The 14,884-nt window shown below is 42.6% G+C and overlaps 1 protein-coding gene across 1 annotated transcript in view; it reads right to left on the minus strand.

The window, feature by feature from the left end:
• Window positions 1-14,884, minus strand: part of LOC115121427 (A disintegrin and metalloproteinase with thrombospondin motifs 6-like) — a 182,464-nt gene that overhangs the window by 110,270 nt on the left and 57,310 nt on the right. Inside the window, exons 3-5 of the mRNA XM_065006834.1 lie at window positions 14,685-14,792; window positions 10,632-10,777; window positions 8,644-8,707 (exon numbers count right to left, since the gene is read on the minus strand). Of these exons, the coding sequence (XP_064862906.1) occupies window positions 8,644-8,707; window positions 10,632-10,777; window positions 14,685-14,792 (318 nt within the window). The remainder of the gene's footprint in view (window positions 1-8,643; window positions 8,708-10,631; window positions 10,778-14,684; window positions 14,793-14,884) is intronic.

Here is a 14,884-nt window from a genome sequence, read left to right on the forward strand (position 1 = left end):
TAGAGGTAACGCACTCTGTCTAGAGGTAACACACTCTGTCTAGATGTAACACAATCTGTCTAGAGGTAAAGCACTCTGTCTAGAGTTAACACACTCTGTCTAGAGTTAACACACTCTGTCTAGAGGTAACACACTCTGTCTAGAGGTAACACACTCTGTCTAGAGGCAACGCACTCTGTCTAGAGGTAACGCACTCTGTCTAGAGGTAATACACTGTCTAGAGTTAACACACTCTGTCTAGAGGTAACACACTGTCTAGAGATAACACACTGTCTAGAGGTAACACACTCTGTCTAGAGGTAAAGCACTCTGTCTAGAGGTAACACACTCTGTCTAGAGGTAACACACTGTGTCTAGATGTAACACAATATGTCTAGAGGTAAAGCACTCTGTCTAGAGGTAACGCACTCTGTCTAGAGTTAACACACTCTGTCTAGAGGTAACACAGTCTGTCTAGATGTAACACACTGTCTAGAGTTAACACACTCTGTCTAGAGGTAACCCACTCTGTCTAGAGGTAACACACTCTGTCTAGAGTTAACACACTCTGTCTAGAGGTAACACACTCTGTCTAGAGTTAACACACTCTGTCTAGAGGTAACACACTCTGTCTAGATGTAACACACTCTGTCTAGAGGTAACACACTCTGTCTAGAGGTAAAACACTCTGTCTAGAGGTAACGTACTCTGTCTAGAGGTAACGCACTCTGTCTAGAGGTAACACACTCTGTCTAGAGGTAACACACTCTGTCTAGAGGTAACACACTCTGTCTAGAGTTAACCTCTTAAGTCGACCCTCTACTTTTTTGAACATTCTGTTAAAAATCGCGCAACATTTCAGCGCCCTGCTACTCATGCCAGGAATATAGTATATGCATTTGCTTAGTCTGTGTGGATAGAAAACACTCAGACGTTTATAAAACTGGTTAAATCACTGCTGTGGCTTTACCAGAACGGCATTTACATCGAAAAGCACAGGAAAAACTGATCACTGAAAATGGGAAAATATATCCATGCGCTACTTGAACCCATTGATAAAGGTGAACCACAATTAATTGACTGAGGTTGCAGTACCTACAGCTTCCACACGGTGTCTAGAGTCTTGTCATTTCCCTTCGAGTTTTTTCTTGGTCAAACACATGCAGGGCACCGTATCTCCTATGGTCTAGGACCGGATATTTTCGTTGAGTTTCTAGCCGGACATTTTTCCAGACGGACAGCTAATGATCTTTACATCGCCTCCTGATGAATTTTATCGCTTATTAACGTTTACTAATACCTAAAGTTGCATTACAAACGTATTTCGAAGTGTTTTGTGAAAGTTTATCGTCGACTTTTTGAATTTTAAAAAATGACGTTACGTTTTGAAACGATGTTTTTTCGTTTATCACACAGTCTACATATAACGATATCTAGGCTTTATATGGACCGATTTAATCGAAATAAAGACCCAAATAGTGTTTATGGGACATCTAGTAGTGCCAACAAAGAAGATGGTGAAAGGTAATGAATGTTTTCTATTTTATTGTGCGGTTTGTGTAACGCCGAAATGCTAATTATTTTGTTTACGTCCCCTGTGGGTCTTTTTGGGTGTTACATGCTATCAGATAATAGCTTCTCATGCTTTCGCCGAAAAGCATTTTAAAAATCTGACTTGTTGCCTGGATTCACAACGAGTGTAGCTTTAATTCGATACCCTGCATGTGTATTTTAATGAACTTTTGAGTTTGAACTAATACTATTAGCATTTAGCGTAGCGCATTTGCATTTCCAGAGCTCTAGTTGGGACGCAAGCGTCCCGAGTAGAAGCAACAGGTTAACACACTCTGTCTAGAGGTAACACACTCTGTCTAGATGTAACACACTCTGTCTATAGGTAACACACTCTGTCTAGAGGTAAAACACTCTGTCTAGAGGTAACGCACTCTGTCTAGAGGTAACGCACTCTGTCTAGAGGTAACACACTGTCTAGATGTAACACAATCTGTCTAGAGGTAAAGCACTCTGTCTAGAGGTAACACACTCTGTCTAGAGGTAACGTACTCTGTCTAGAGGTAACGCACTCTGTCTAGAGGTAACACACTCTGTCTAGAGGTAACACACTCTGTCTAGAGGTAACACACTCTGTCTAGAGTTAACCTCTTAAGTCGACCCTCTACTTTTTTGAACATTCTGTTAAAAATCGCGCAACATTTCAGCGCCCTGCTACTCATGCCAGGAATATAGTATATGCATTTGCTTAGTCTGTGTGGATAGAAAACACTCAGACGTTTATAAAACTGGTTAAATCACTGCTGTGGCTTTACCAGAACGGCATTTACATCGAAAAGCACAGGAAAAACTGATCACTGAAAATGGGAAAATATATCCATGCGCTACTTGAACCCATTGATAAAGGTGAACCACAATTAATTGACTGAGGTTGCAGTACCTACAGCTTCCACACGGTGTCTAGAGTCTTGTCATTTCCCTTCGAGTTTTTTCTTGGTCAAACACATGCAGGGCACCGTATCTCCTATGGTCTAGGACCGGATATTTTCGTTGAGTTTCTAGCCGGACATTTTTCCAGACGGACAGCTAATGATCTTTACATCGCCTCCTGATGAATTTTATCGCTTATTAACGTTTACTAATACCTAAAGTTGCATTACAAACGTATTTCGAAGTGTTTTGTGAAAGTTTATCGTCGACTTTTTGAATTTTAAAAAATGACGTTACGTTTTGAAACAATGTTTTTTTCGTTTATCACACAGTCTACATATAACGATATCTAGGCTTTATATGGACCGATTTAATCGAAATAAAGACCCAAATAGTGTTTATGGGACATCTAGTAGTGCCAACAAAGAAGATGGTGAAAGGTAATGAATGTTTTCTATTTTATTGTGCGGTTTGTGTAACGCCGAAATGCTAATTATTTTGTTTACGTCCCTGTGGGTCTTTTTGGGTGTTACATGCTATCAGATAATAGCTTCTCATGCTTTTAGCCGAAAAGCATTTTAAAAATCTGACTTGTTGCCTGGATTCACAACGAGTGTAGCTTTAATTCGATACCCTGCATGTGTATTTTAATGAACTTTTGAGTTTGAACTAATACTATTAGCATTTAGCGTAGCGCATTTGCATTTCCAGAGCTCTAGTTGGGACGCAAGCGTCCCGAGTAGAAGCAACAGGTTAACACACTCTGTCTAGAGGTAACACACTCTGTCTAGATGTAACACACTCTGTCTATAGGTAACACACTCTGTCTAGAGGTAAAACACTCTGTCTAGAGGTAACGCACTCTGTCTAGAGGTAACGCACTCTGTCTAGAGGTAACACACTGTCTAGATGTAACACAATCTGTCTAGAGGTAAAGCACTCTGTCTAGAGGTAACACACTCTGTCTAGAGTTAACACACTCTGTCTAGAGGTAACACACTCTGTCTAGAGTTAACACACTCTGTCTAGAGGTAACACACTCTGTCTAGATGTAACACACTCTGTCTAGAGGTAACACACTCTGTCTAGAGGTAAAACACTCTGTCTAGAGGTAACGCACTCTGTCTAGAGGTAACGCACTCTGTCTAGAGGTAACACACTCTGTCTAGATGTAACACAATCTGTCTAGAGGTAAAGCACTCTGTCTAGAGGTAACACAATCTGTCTAGAGGTAAAGCACTCTGTCTAGAGGTAACGCACTCTGTCTATAGTTAACACACTCTGTCTAGAGGTAACACACTCTGTCTAGATGTAACACACTGTCTAGAGTTAACACACTCTGTCTAGAGGTAACACACTCTGTCTAGAGGTAACACACTCTGTCTAGAGTTAACACACTCTGTCTAGAGGTAACACACTCTGTCTAGATGTAACACACTCTGTCCAGAGGTAACACACTGTCTAGAGTTAACACACTCTGTCTAGAGGTAACACAATCTGTCTAGAGATAACACACTCTGTCTAGAGGTAACACACTCTGTCTAGAGGTAACACACTCTGTCTAGAGTTAACACACTCTGTCTAGAGGTAACACACTCTGTCTAGAGGTAACACACTCTGTCTAGAGATAACACACTCTGTCTAGAGGTAACACACTCTGTCTAGAGGTAACACACTCTGTCTAGAGTTAACACACTCTGTCTAGAGGTAACACACTCTGTCTAGAGGTAACACACTCTGTCTAGAGTTAACACACTCTGTCTAGAGGTAACACACTCTGTCTAGAGATAACACACTCTGTCTAGAGGTAACACACTGTCTAGAGTTAACACACTCTGTCTAGAGATAACACACTCTGTCTAGAGGTAACACACTCTGTCTAGAGGTAACACACTCTGTCTAGAGTTAACACACTCTGTCTAGAGGTAACACACTCTGTCTAGAGATAACACACTCTGTCTAGAGGTAACACACTCTGTCTAGAGGTAACACACTCTGTCTAGAGTTAACACACTCTGTCTAGAGGTAACACACTCTGTCTAGAGATAACACACTCTGTCTAGAGGTAACACACTGTCTAGAGTTAACACACTCTGTCTAGAGTTAACACACATTGTGTGAGGCACTACAGAGGAACCTCTAACACCCTGCAGGGCCTCCCTACCTCCATTGTTGCCATGCTTCCAATTAAATTAGGAGGTGACATTTAATAGTACAAAGATCTCCTGAACTAGGGCTCTGATATCACTAACAGTCCTGAACTGGTTGCAGGGGACAGTGGGAGGGAGGCAGGGAGGGGGGTGTCGAATTAGCTCATTGTTGTGAAAGCGAGAACAAATGAGTGCTGACCTCAGCAGGGAACAATGACGAGGACAGGAACCACAGGCAGTAGGGGAGCTGGGAGTGTGTGTGTGTAAATTAATTAAGTCATTACACACACACACAGACACACACACACGCCGGTCAAAGCTGTGGGAGAAGTTATCTTCTCTGAGAGCCATGAGCGATCTTCTCTGAGAGCCGTGAGGTTATCTGTGAATGTGTGTGTGTGTGTGTGTGTGTGTGTGTGTGTGTGCGTGCGTGCGTTTGTGTGTGCGTGTGTGTGTGTGTGCGTGCGTGCGTGCGTGCGTGCGTGCGTGGGTGTGTGTGTGTGTGTGTGTGTGTGTGTGTGTGTGTGTGTGTGTGCGTGCGTGCGTGTGTGTGTAGGATCTTTGTGGACCGTACTACACCGCGTTTGTGTTGGACGTGCTACAGTCGGGGTAAGGAAGCAGAGGTCGGGATGGTGTTTGTTTTCCAAAGTAAACATTCAATGCTCTCAGCTGTTATTTTTAAGATTTGTGGTCAAGTATCCACAAGTCTCCAAACTGGCTAAATGTTCACCTTCAGAAATAAAGGCCACCTAGAAATAGTTTGCAGCCTTACAAAATATTTTTTCAATGTATTTTTGGGGACTGAAGTGCTGTATTTAACAATGTCGTTCAACAAGGTGACTAAGAAACACTACAAACAACCTAAATTCCCCAGGACCAAAACATTTCCCCAATGACTAGTTGAATCGATGTTGTTACCACCAATCAACGTGGAACGCTGAATTTATGTCGGTGCCCAAGGAGTAGCATCCTCAGTGCTCTCTGTTTTCCCAAAACCGCTCTTGCGTTAAATCTGTTCCATCAATCAAACAGTCAGTGATACTCCATTCATTATCTTGACACAGTCAGATAGTCAGGCTTTAGTGAATGGCTTTAGGGATATTGGCTGATGTTTACGTCCAACAGAGAACAATGAACAACATAGTATGTTCGTCCTCTTAGCAACCTTAAAAACAGAGGGATTGTCCAACAACCTTACAGGAGTGAGAGAGAAATGGGAGGGAGGGAGGGAGGGAGGTGGAGAGACAGATACATAGAGAGAGACAGAGAGAGAAATAGAGAGAGAGACAGATGGAGACAGAGAGACAGAGAGAAAAAGAGAGAGAGAGAAAGAAAGAAAGACAGTGAGAGACAGAGACAGAGCGAGACAGAAAGACACAGAGAGAGAGAGAGAGATGATCTAATAATGATTGCATAATGATTTTCCAGAGAAGATCCAGGTTTCAGGGAATTATACCAAAGTTCTCAATTGGTGCAAAATATATAGAGTACTACAAACACTACAACTGCTTAGGTTTAACAAGAAGCTCAACTGGACACCTAAATGAGGCAGTGAATGAACTGAAAGCAAAAAACAAATTTAAATGCGTCATTGAACCAATTGCACTTTATGCCAGTGAGGTGTGGAGTTGACTTGCAAAACAAGATTTCATCCCATTGACACCCTGCATGCAGAGTTCTGTAAGATTATCTTACATGTCCAGAGGAAAACTACAAACAATGCATGCAGGGCATAATTAGGCCAATATCCACTAATAATAATAACTAAAAAAATAACAATAAAGTTTTGGAAAAAGGCAGTGACCCCCTCTCATATCATTACCAAGCCCTGCAATGCCAAGAGCTGAGCAAAGAAATTAGTCCCCTCATCCGGCTGAGTTCACAAATCTGTTCTACTAACACACTGAAGCCTCAGGACCAGAAAATCCAATCAATCAGAATAAACCAAATTACAACACAGTCAAAACAAAACTACATGACCTATTGGGAAAGCAAAATGCAGTGCTATCTGGCCCTAAATCTAGAGAGAGAATGTGTTTTTAAATGGCATAGAATGCCCTGCATGCTTTCTCTCTCCTTCTCTCTCTCTCTGGATACATCAATGATGTCGCTCTTGCTGCTGGTGATTCTCTGATCCACCTCTACTCAGACAACACCATTCTGTATACTGCTGGCCCTTCTTTGGACACTGTGTTAACTAACATCCAGACGAGCTTCAATGCCATACAACTCTCCTTCCGTGGCCTCCAACTGCTCTTAAATGCAAGTAAAACTAAATGCATGCTATTCAACTGATCGCTGCCCGCACCTGCCCGCCCGTCCAGCATCACTACTCTGGACGGTTCTGACTTAGAATATGTGGACAACTACACATACCTAGGTGTCTGGTTAGACTGTAAACTCTCCTTCCAGACTCACATTAAGCATCTCTAATCCAAAATTAAATCTAGAATCGGCTTCCTATTTCGCAACAAAGCACCCTTCACTCATGCTGCCAAACATACCCTCGTAAAACTGACTATCCTACCGACCCTTGACTTTGGTGATGTTATTTATAAAATAGCCTCCAACACTCTACTCAGCAAATTGGATGCAGTCTATCACAGTGCCATCCGTTTTGTCACCAAAGCCCCATATACTACCCACCTGCGACCTGTATGCTCTCGCTGACTGGCCCTCGCATCAAATTCGTCGCCAAACCCACTGGCTCCAGGTCATTGATAAGTCTTTGCTAGGTAAAGCCCCACCTTATCTCAGCTCACTGGTCACCATAGCAACACCACCCCTAGCACGCGCTCCAGCAGGTATATTTCACTGGTCTTCCCCAAAGTCTATTCCTCCTTTGGCCGCCTTTCCTTCCAGTTCACTGCTGCCAATGACTGGAACGAATTGCAAAAATCACTGAAGCTGGAGACTCATATCTCCCTCACTAACTTTAAACATCAGCTGTCAGAGCAGCTCACAGATCATTACACCTATACATAGCCCATCTGTAAATAGCCCATCAAACTACCTCATCCCCATATTGCTCCTTTGCACCCCAGTATCTCTACTTGCACATTCATCTTCTGCACATCTATCACTCCAGTGTTTAATTGCTCAATTGTAATTACTTTGCCATTACGGCCTATTTATTGCCTTACCTCCCTAATCTTACCTCATTTACACACACTGTATACAGATTTTTCTATTGTGTTATTGACTGTACTTTTGTTTATCCCATGTGTAACTCTGTGTTGTTGTTTGTGTCGCACTACTTTGATTTATCTTGGCCAGGTCGCAGTTGTAAATGAGAACTTGTTCTCAACTGGCCTACCTGGTTAAATAAAGGTGAAATAAATCAAATAAAAATAAATATGAGGAAGTACACCATGGCTATTTGACCATGGTTACTGATCAAAACCTTCGAAAAACCTTGACAAAGTACTTTCTCAGTGAGCACAGCCTTGCCATTGAAAAGGGTAGACAGGCAAACCTGGCTCTCTGTAGAGGAAAGGCTGTGCAACCACTGCACAACAGCAGAACCTGAGACAGAGCTGCATTTCCTGACAAATTGTAAAAAATACAAAACAATTAAAACAATTAGAGAGTATCAATTCCCCAAATTTGAAACACTTATTCAATGTTTCAAAGATCTCTCTGATGAGAATAGTCTACCCGTCCTGTTGGGGGAGGAAGCAGAGAGCTGTGGGTTGGCAGCGCACTACATTGCTGCCTGCCATAAAATGAGGGACAGTGTCTGAGAGACCAACCAACCTGCACATGTCCTCTAAACCATTGTTATTGTTATTGTTCAATGTATGGTTATTTTGACCCTTGATTATTGAAGTTACTGTTGTCCTGTTGACAGTATTGATTATTATTACGTTAATTTAATCTCCAAAGTACGCTTTGGCAATATGCGTATTGTTACGTCACGCCAATAAAGCAAATTTAATTGAATTGAGAGAAAGAGAGACAGAGCGAGAGAGAGAGTGAAGAGAAACAGCGAGAGAAAGAGAGACAGAGAGTGAGAGAGAGAAGCAAAGAGAGGAGGGGGGGTGGAAGAAAAAGAAGGGGAATGTGAACTCACATCTGTGTTACACGATCTGTAGCGCTTCCTCTCTCCGAGACAGTACTTCCCTCCTCCAGAAGGCCTGAAAGAGAGGAGAGAAACGAGGGAGGAATAAAGGGTTCCAAAAGTTTTTTGGTGCTGTCCCCAGGAGAACCGTTTTTGGTTCCAAGTAGAACTCTGTTATGTTCCATGTAGAACCCTCTGCGATTCTGGTGCAGCACATGCGGCCTACAAAGTTACAAAGTTACAAGCATAGGCTAGCAAATGTTATTTTAATTTTGAAATATAATAGGGCCTATTTGTATAACTAGTAGGCTGAGGCATATATACCTTTCATAATATTTCCCATTATTAGCCTACCTCCTCTTTCTCTCTCTATTGTTGCTTCAATTCTTCCTCGATTTCAACAGTTCAATTAAATAAGTTTAGTTGTCTTCATCTTAATCCTTATTTTTTTTGTATTTTTGGGGGTATTTTAACCCCTTTTTCTCCCTAATTTCGTGATATCCAATTGCGATCTTGTCTCATCGCTGCAACTCCCCAACCGTCTCAGGAGAGGCGAAGGTCAATTCATGTGTTCTCCAAAACATGATCCGCCAAGCCTCGTTCCTTAACACCTGCTCACTTAATCCGGAAGCTAGCCTCACCAATGTGTCAAAGGAAACACCGTTGAACTGATGACCGTCACTAGAGTGTGAGGAGCCAAGTAAAGCCCCCCCAGCCAAAACCTCCCCTACCCCAGACAACGCTGGGCCAATTGTGCGCCGCCCAATGGCACTGGGATCAATCCCAGATCTGAAGTGATGAAGCGATGCAGTGCCTTAGACTGCTGCACCACTCAGGAGGCCTATCTTAACCATTCTAATGACATCCTTGAATCATATAGGACTGGAAGTGGATGTAGAAGGCGTTCACTTCTCTTCACAAACATTGAATGTTTATGGGTCTGAATAAATAACTGCTATAGCTTACCGGCATCGTACGTTTGCTCTTCTTTCAAACTGCAGCGAGTTCTATTGGCTGCTGTATTTAACATTCATCAAAAAAGAGCTTGTTAATTGGTATAAGAAATGCAAAAAAGTGTAATAATTATGTACGGCAAGCTATTCTAGTCTAGCTTTTCCTGCCTAGGACTCCAAGAGCTAAGGAGCGTTTTTTTTAAGGAGAGGCCAGCAGAGCACAGATGCTTTTGTATTGCGCAAGAGACAAAGGCTATAAGTTAGAAACTTATTATACATAACCCATAGTTAATTAGCTAAATATAAGGCTAATACTGCATTGAATTTATAACTTGAAAGAGGTAGGCTAGGACATCTTTATATAGGGCTATATTTCAATCTAGAACAGGATGATCTATTTTGGAATGGAGTTAATGGAGAGAGAGAAAGACTGGGTGCACTGATTTAAAGCAACGATATTCAAGTGATAGGCTGTTTTACTTTTACAACACATTTTTAAAATGTATCTTTACAATTCAAAAACAAGGTGATCCCTGAAAGCCAGATGGAGCTGGGTAAATTAGACGCGCATGCAGTCTTTTATTACTGTAGCAGAGGCTATGGTTCAGCAAATGTAGGCCTATCTGTCACAAGATAAAAAGTTAGCACGCTGTGAACTGCATTGTAAACGGCGCTCCATAGTGAGATGGGTCTGTCCCCACCCTGAGCGTTGACTCATCATGCAGAGGCCGTAGAGAAGACAGATTTAAACATCGCATATAATTTAACAGTTCCGTTTCACGCCATGCTGTTCATATAAATAATTGATTATAATTTACCGGTTCTTCGTAGTTATTTATCCCGGGAAAGGGGAGTGGTTTTGGGCGGAAGATCTCAGTAACCGGGTTCCCGCCATTCAACCTAGTATCTACTGGTTATCTACACAGTATACTTAATAAATATTTATATGATCAACGCATTAGTGATCACACACACACACACACACACCTGTAGGTGAGGTCCTGGATGTGTGTGTTCAGCTTGCTGTGGCTTACTTTGCCTACTTACGCTGGGCTGTCACAGTGTCTCATGGAGGATGAGACTCCCCCTCCGCAGGTCCTGCTGCACTCCCCCCACGATGACCAGGGACCCCAGCCTCCGTCCACACTCTGGGGCCACGTCCCGAATATCACACACTCCCCCTGGTAGCACCACTGAGAGGATGGGGGGGATTAATCATTGGTTAAGGTTGTAGAGGTTGTAGGTCTGTAACTGTGTCAGTGAGTACGGTTACATGCACACAATAATGCGATTATTGTGGATAATCAGATTAGTATAATAGTTTGATTCAACCGTTTTTCATGCTTTGCAAGAAGAATGATTTCCTTAATAATCCTGTTTACACGGACACCTGATGGCACTCTGATAAATGCAGAAAATCTCCATCAAAATAAACGTTCTATCACAGCAACCGTGTTCTTTTTGGGAAACATATCTGGTTCTGAGTTGGAACATATCAAGTTGGTATGTGAAAACTACTTCTAAGACATATTCAGTTGTTCTGAACTCACTTCCCTCACGGTGAAGAGGGAGTCTCACTCTGCTGGTGCTAGCATATGTGCAGATCAAATACACCGCTGGAACGCCCATTAATAGTTTGAAAGATTGCTTTACACCGATTAAGATAAGCAGAGTAAGATGTTTACATGACTGTTGCATAATCTGCCTAGGTGCCATAATCAGTTTAAAATTGAATTATTACCCTCCCTCCCTCCCTCCCTCCCTCCCTCCCTCCCTCCCTCCCTCCCTCACTCACTCACTCACTCACTCACTCACTCACTCACTCACTTCCTCACGCACTCACTCACTTCCTCACTCGTTCACATCAGAGATGAACAATGCAGAAGGACAGAGACAGACAGTACACAGTGGCAGAATACCTGACCACTGTGACTGACCCAAAATTAAGGAAATCTTTGACTATGTACAGACTCAGTGAGATTAGCCTTGCTATTGAGAAAGGCCGCCGTAGGCAGACCTGGCTCTCAAGAGAAGACAGGCTATGTGCACACGGCCCATAAAATGAGGTGGAAACTGAGCTGCACTTCCTAACCTACTGCCAAATGTATGACCATATTAGAGACACATATTTCCCTCAGATTACACAGACCCACAAATAATTTGAAAACGAATCCAATTTTGATAAACTCCCATATCTATTGGGTGAAATACCGCAGTTTGCCATCACATCAGCAATATTTGTGACCTGTTGTCACAAGAAAAGTGCAACCAGTGAAGAACAAACACCATTGTAAATACAACCCGTATTTCTGTTTATTTATTTTCCCTTTAGTACTTTAACCATTTGCACATCGTTACAACACTGTTTATAGACATAATATGACATTTGAAATGTCTTTATTCTTTTAGAACTTCTGTGAGTGTAATGTTTACTGTTCATTTTTATTGTTTATTTCACTTTTGTTTATTATCTACTTCACTTGCTTTGGCAATGTTAACATATGTTTCCCATACCAATAAAGCCCCTTGATTTGAATTGAATTGAGAGGGATAACCAGGGCACTGTACTCATTCTCCTTGGCTCAGAGCAGAGAAAGGCAATGCACTAACACACTGTATAAACAAGATTAACACTGCATGGAGAGGGAGAGAGAGGTCAGTGAAGGAGAGAGAGAGAGACAGCAGTGAAGAAGAAAGACGGAGAGTGAGAAAGAGAGAGAGTCCTTAAGACCTTGTCTGTGTTTCCAGTTTGACTGAAATAGCCTGGGAGAGAATGTCTTATCAGAGAGGAGCTGACACACACTACCTATCTATCACCCCGCACACCTATCAGCCTTTCACCACCTGCAAGTGTGTGTGTGTGTACCTGTGTGTGTGTGTGTGTGTGTGTGTGTGTGTGTGTGTGTGTGTGTGTGTGTGTGTGTGTGTGTGTGTGTGTGTGGGTGCCACAGAAAGCTGTGACCTTTGGGCGACACGACTACTGTACCAATGTCTAGGACAGTAGCATAATAGTCTTTCCTGGGAAACCACTTATTTTCTCTCTCTTATCTCCTTTCTTCTCCTTATCTCTCCCCCTTCTCTTGCTCTACCCCATACCTCATTCTTCCCTCTCAAACATCACTACTTCCTTTCTATCCTCTACCTTTCTCACCACCACCAACACTTTCCCCTTTGTCCCCCTCCACTTCTCCCTCCCTCTCCTACCATCTCCCCCCCCCCTTCCCTCTAGTTGGCAGGGCCTCTCCATTACAGGCCTGGTGACAAATGGTTGACAGTCGTGTTCCTTTGAAGCCGCTCCACATCCCCCTCACCACCCACCCTCAACCCAGACAGGAGCGCGTCATCAGCCTCCCCCAAAGCCCCCTGTCCTAAAGCCCCCTGAGCTGATCTCAACTTGGGCCCCCTGTGTAGCCCAGGACCTGGTCGGTGGCCCCCAGCTCTGAAAGGCTCCAGTCAGCAGACAGTAATGACACATGACAGCCTCCTATTCTTTCCTTTTAGACCTCAGACCATCCAGTGACAATGGCCGCCGTAATCTGTGTTAAAACTGTCTCACTGTCGTCCGTCTAACCTGACCGCGGCGTGGCGAGTCACACTGGGACTAGGGTCAGTGCTATGTGGAATCCTTGGGACGTCCCTACCCTAAACTCTAAAGGCTAGTTTACAGTCCGTCTATCGTCTGTAGACAATTGCCGTAGCGACATCATGAACAGTCTATTGTCGTCTGACATCAAACTTGTCGTTATTTGTTTTATTTTATTTAACCTTTATTTAACTAGGCAAGTTATGAGAAAGTATAAACACTAAACGACAGTCTTTGCATGACATCAGCAGCCCAGGGCTCCAAATAGCATACGTGCTCTATTTTAACTCCAATAAACCCATCCGTTTAAATAGATTCAGTAAATGTCAGCCTAGCAAGCAAGGCAACTAAAATACATTTTCTAAACAATGTTTTTGTTTGTTGCTAGCTAGTTAGCCACCAAGTTGGCTAGCTATTAAAATAATGACCGGAGTATAACTGACAACATCTTAACTTAAGCTATTTTTTTATTAATTATTACAGGAAAATAAACCCACAACAACATAATTATTTACAAGGTAGTGGCGAGCTAACAGAAAATAGCGTACTGCCACAGTGTGACAAAATAAAAGTATCAGAGAATCTCTGAACTCCTACATCCTCTTGTCAGAGAAGAATTTGGTTTGGTTGCTGTGGCAGTCCGGCAACCACAACAACGGATGTTGTGACAGTCGCAGAGACTGAAGGCCAGTTTATACTTGGTCTAATGACATGTCAACATCCGCTGTCGTGGTTACCGGAATGCCACAGCAACCAGGTCACATTCTCCTGTGACAAGATGATTCAGAAGTTCAAAAATGGAAAAATGTTTGCGGCCCCAGCATGTTAAAAAAAAGGTGCGGTAATCGACCAATATTTAGTTTTTTAATTGGGTCTATGACAGTATATTACAAATCAGTCTGACAGCATTTCAATCTGAAATGACAAATGTATCACAAAGATATTGGGTTCAGAAGATCATCAGGCAATAATGTTGTATTTTTTATCTAACTAGGTAAGTCAGTTTAGAAAAAAATATTATTTTCAATGACGGCCTAAGAACAGTGACGACCCCTGAACTGCCTTGTTCAGGGGCAAAACGGCAGATTTTTACCTTGTCAGCTTGGGGATTGGATCTAGCAACTATTCGGTTACTAGTCCAACGCTCTAACCACAAGGCTACCTGCCGCCCAATGATCTTCTGTGTAGAAAATAACATAATCATTGAGGGAAACAGTGAGTATGTACATGTTCCTGATGGAGCCATAATATTTTGTGGCTTAAACCATTCAAAAGATAGAGCCACATTTGTAGGAAGAAAACCGAAACCGCTCTGTTGATTACAACCACATCTAGCAGCTACCGGAGGTTACTGATATAACCCCGGTTCTATGAACCAAGCGCACCTTTTCTCTCGTGACCCTATTTTCAAATCCGGCGACCCTACATCGGGTTGCGACCCGTAATTTAGGAAACCCTGGTGTAGACTATAAGAGACAACAAGTGTGTAGACAATGAGACTGCTAGTATAGACTTACCCCTTTCTCAATGCTTCCCGTCTGACACAAGGTCCCCTCGGCAGCAGGGATACTGTTGGTGACACAGCGGTTGCTTTTGCTAAGGCACCAGAGCTCTCTACACACTTCCTAGGAAAGAAGGCAAAAGCAAGTTGGTCAGAATAAAGCAATTCACTGCAGAGAGTGTATTACAAGCAGAGAAATTGCCATAGATAGAGCTG

Source organism: Oncorhynchus nerka, linkage group LG22 (genome assembly GCF_034236695.1).
Source record: "Oncorhynchus nerka isolate Pitt River linkage group LG22, Oner_Uvic_2.0, whole genome shotgun sequence".
In the NCBI taxonomy this organism is placed as follows: domain Eukaryota; kingdom Metazoa; phylum Chordata; class Actinopteri; order Salmoniformes; family Salmonidae; genus Oncorhynchus; species Oncorhynchus nerka.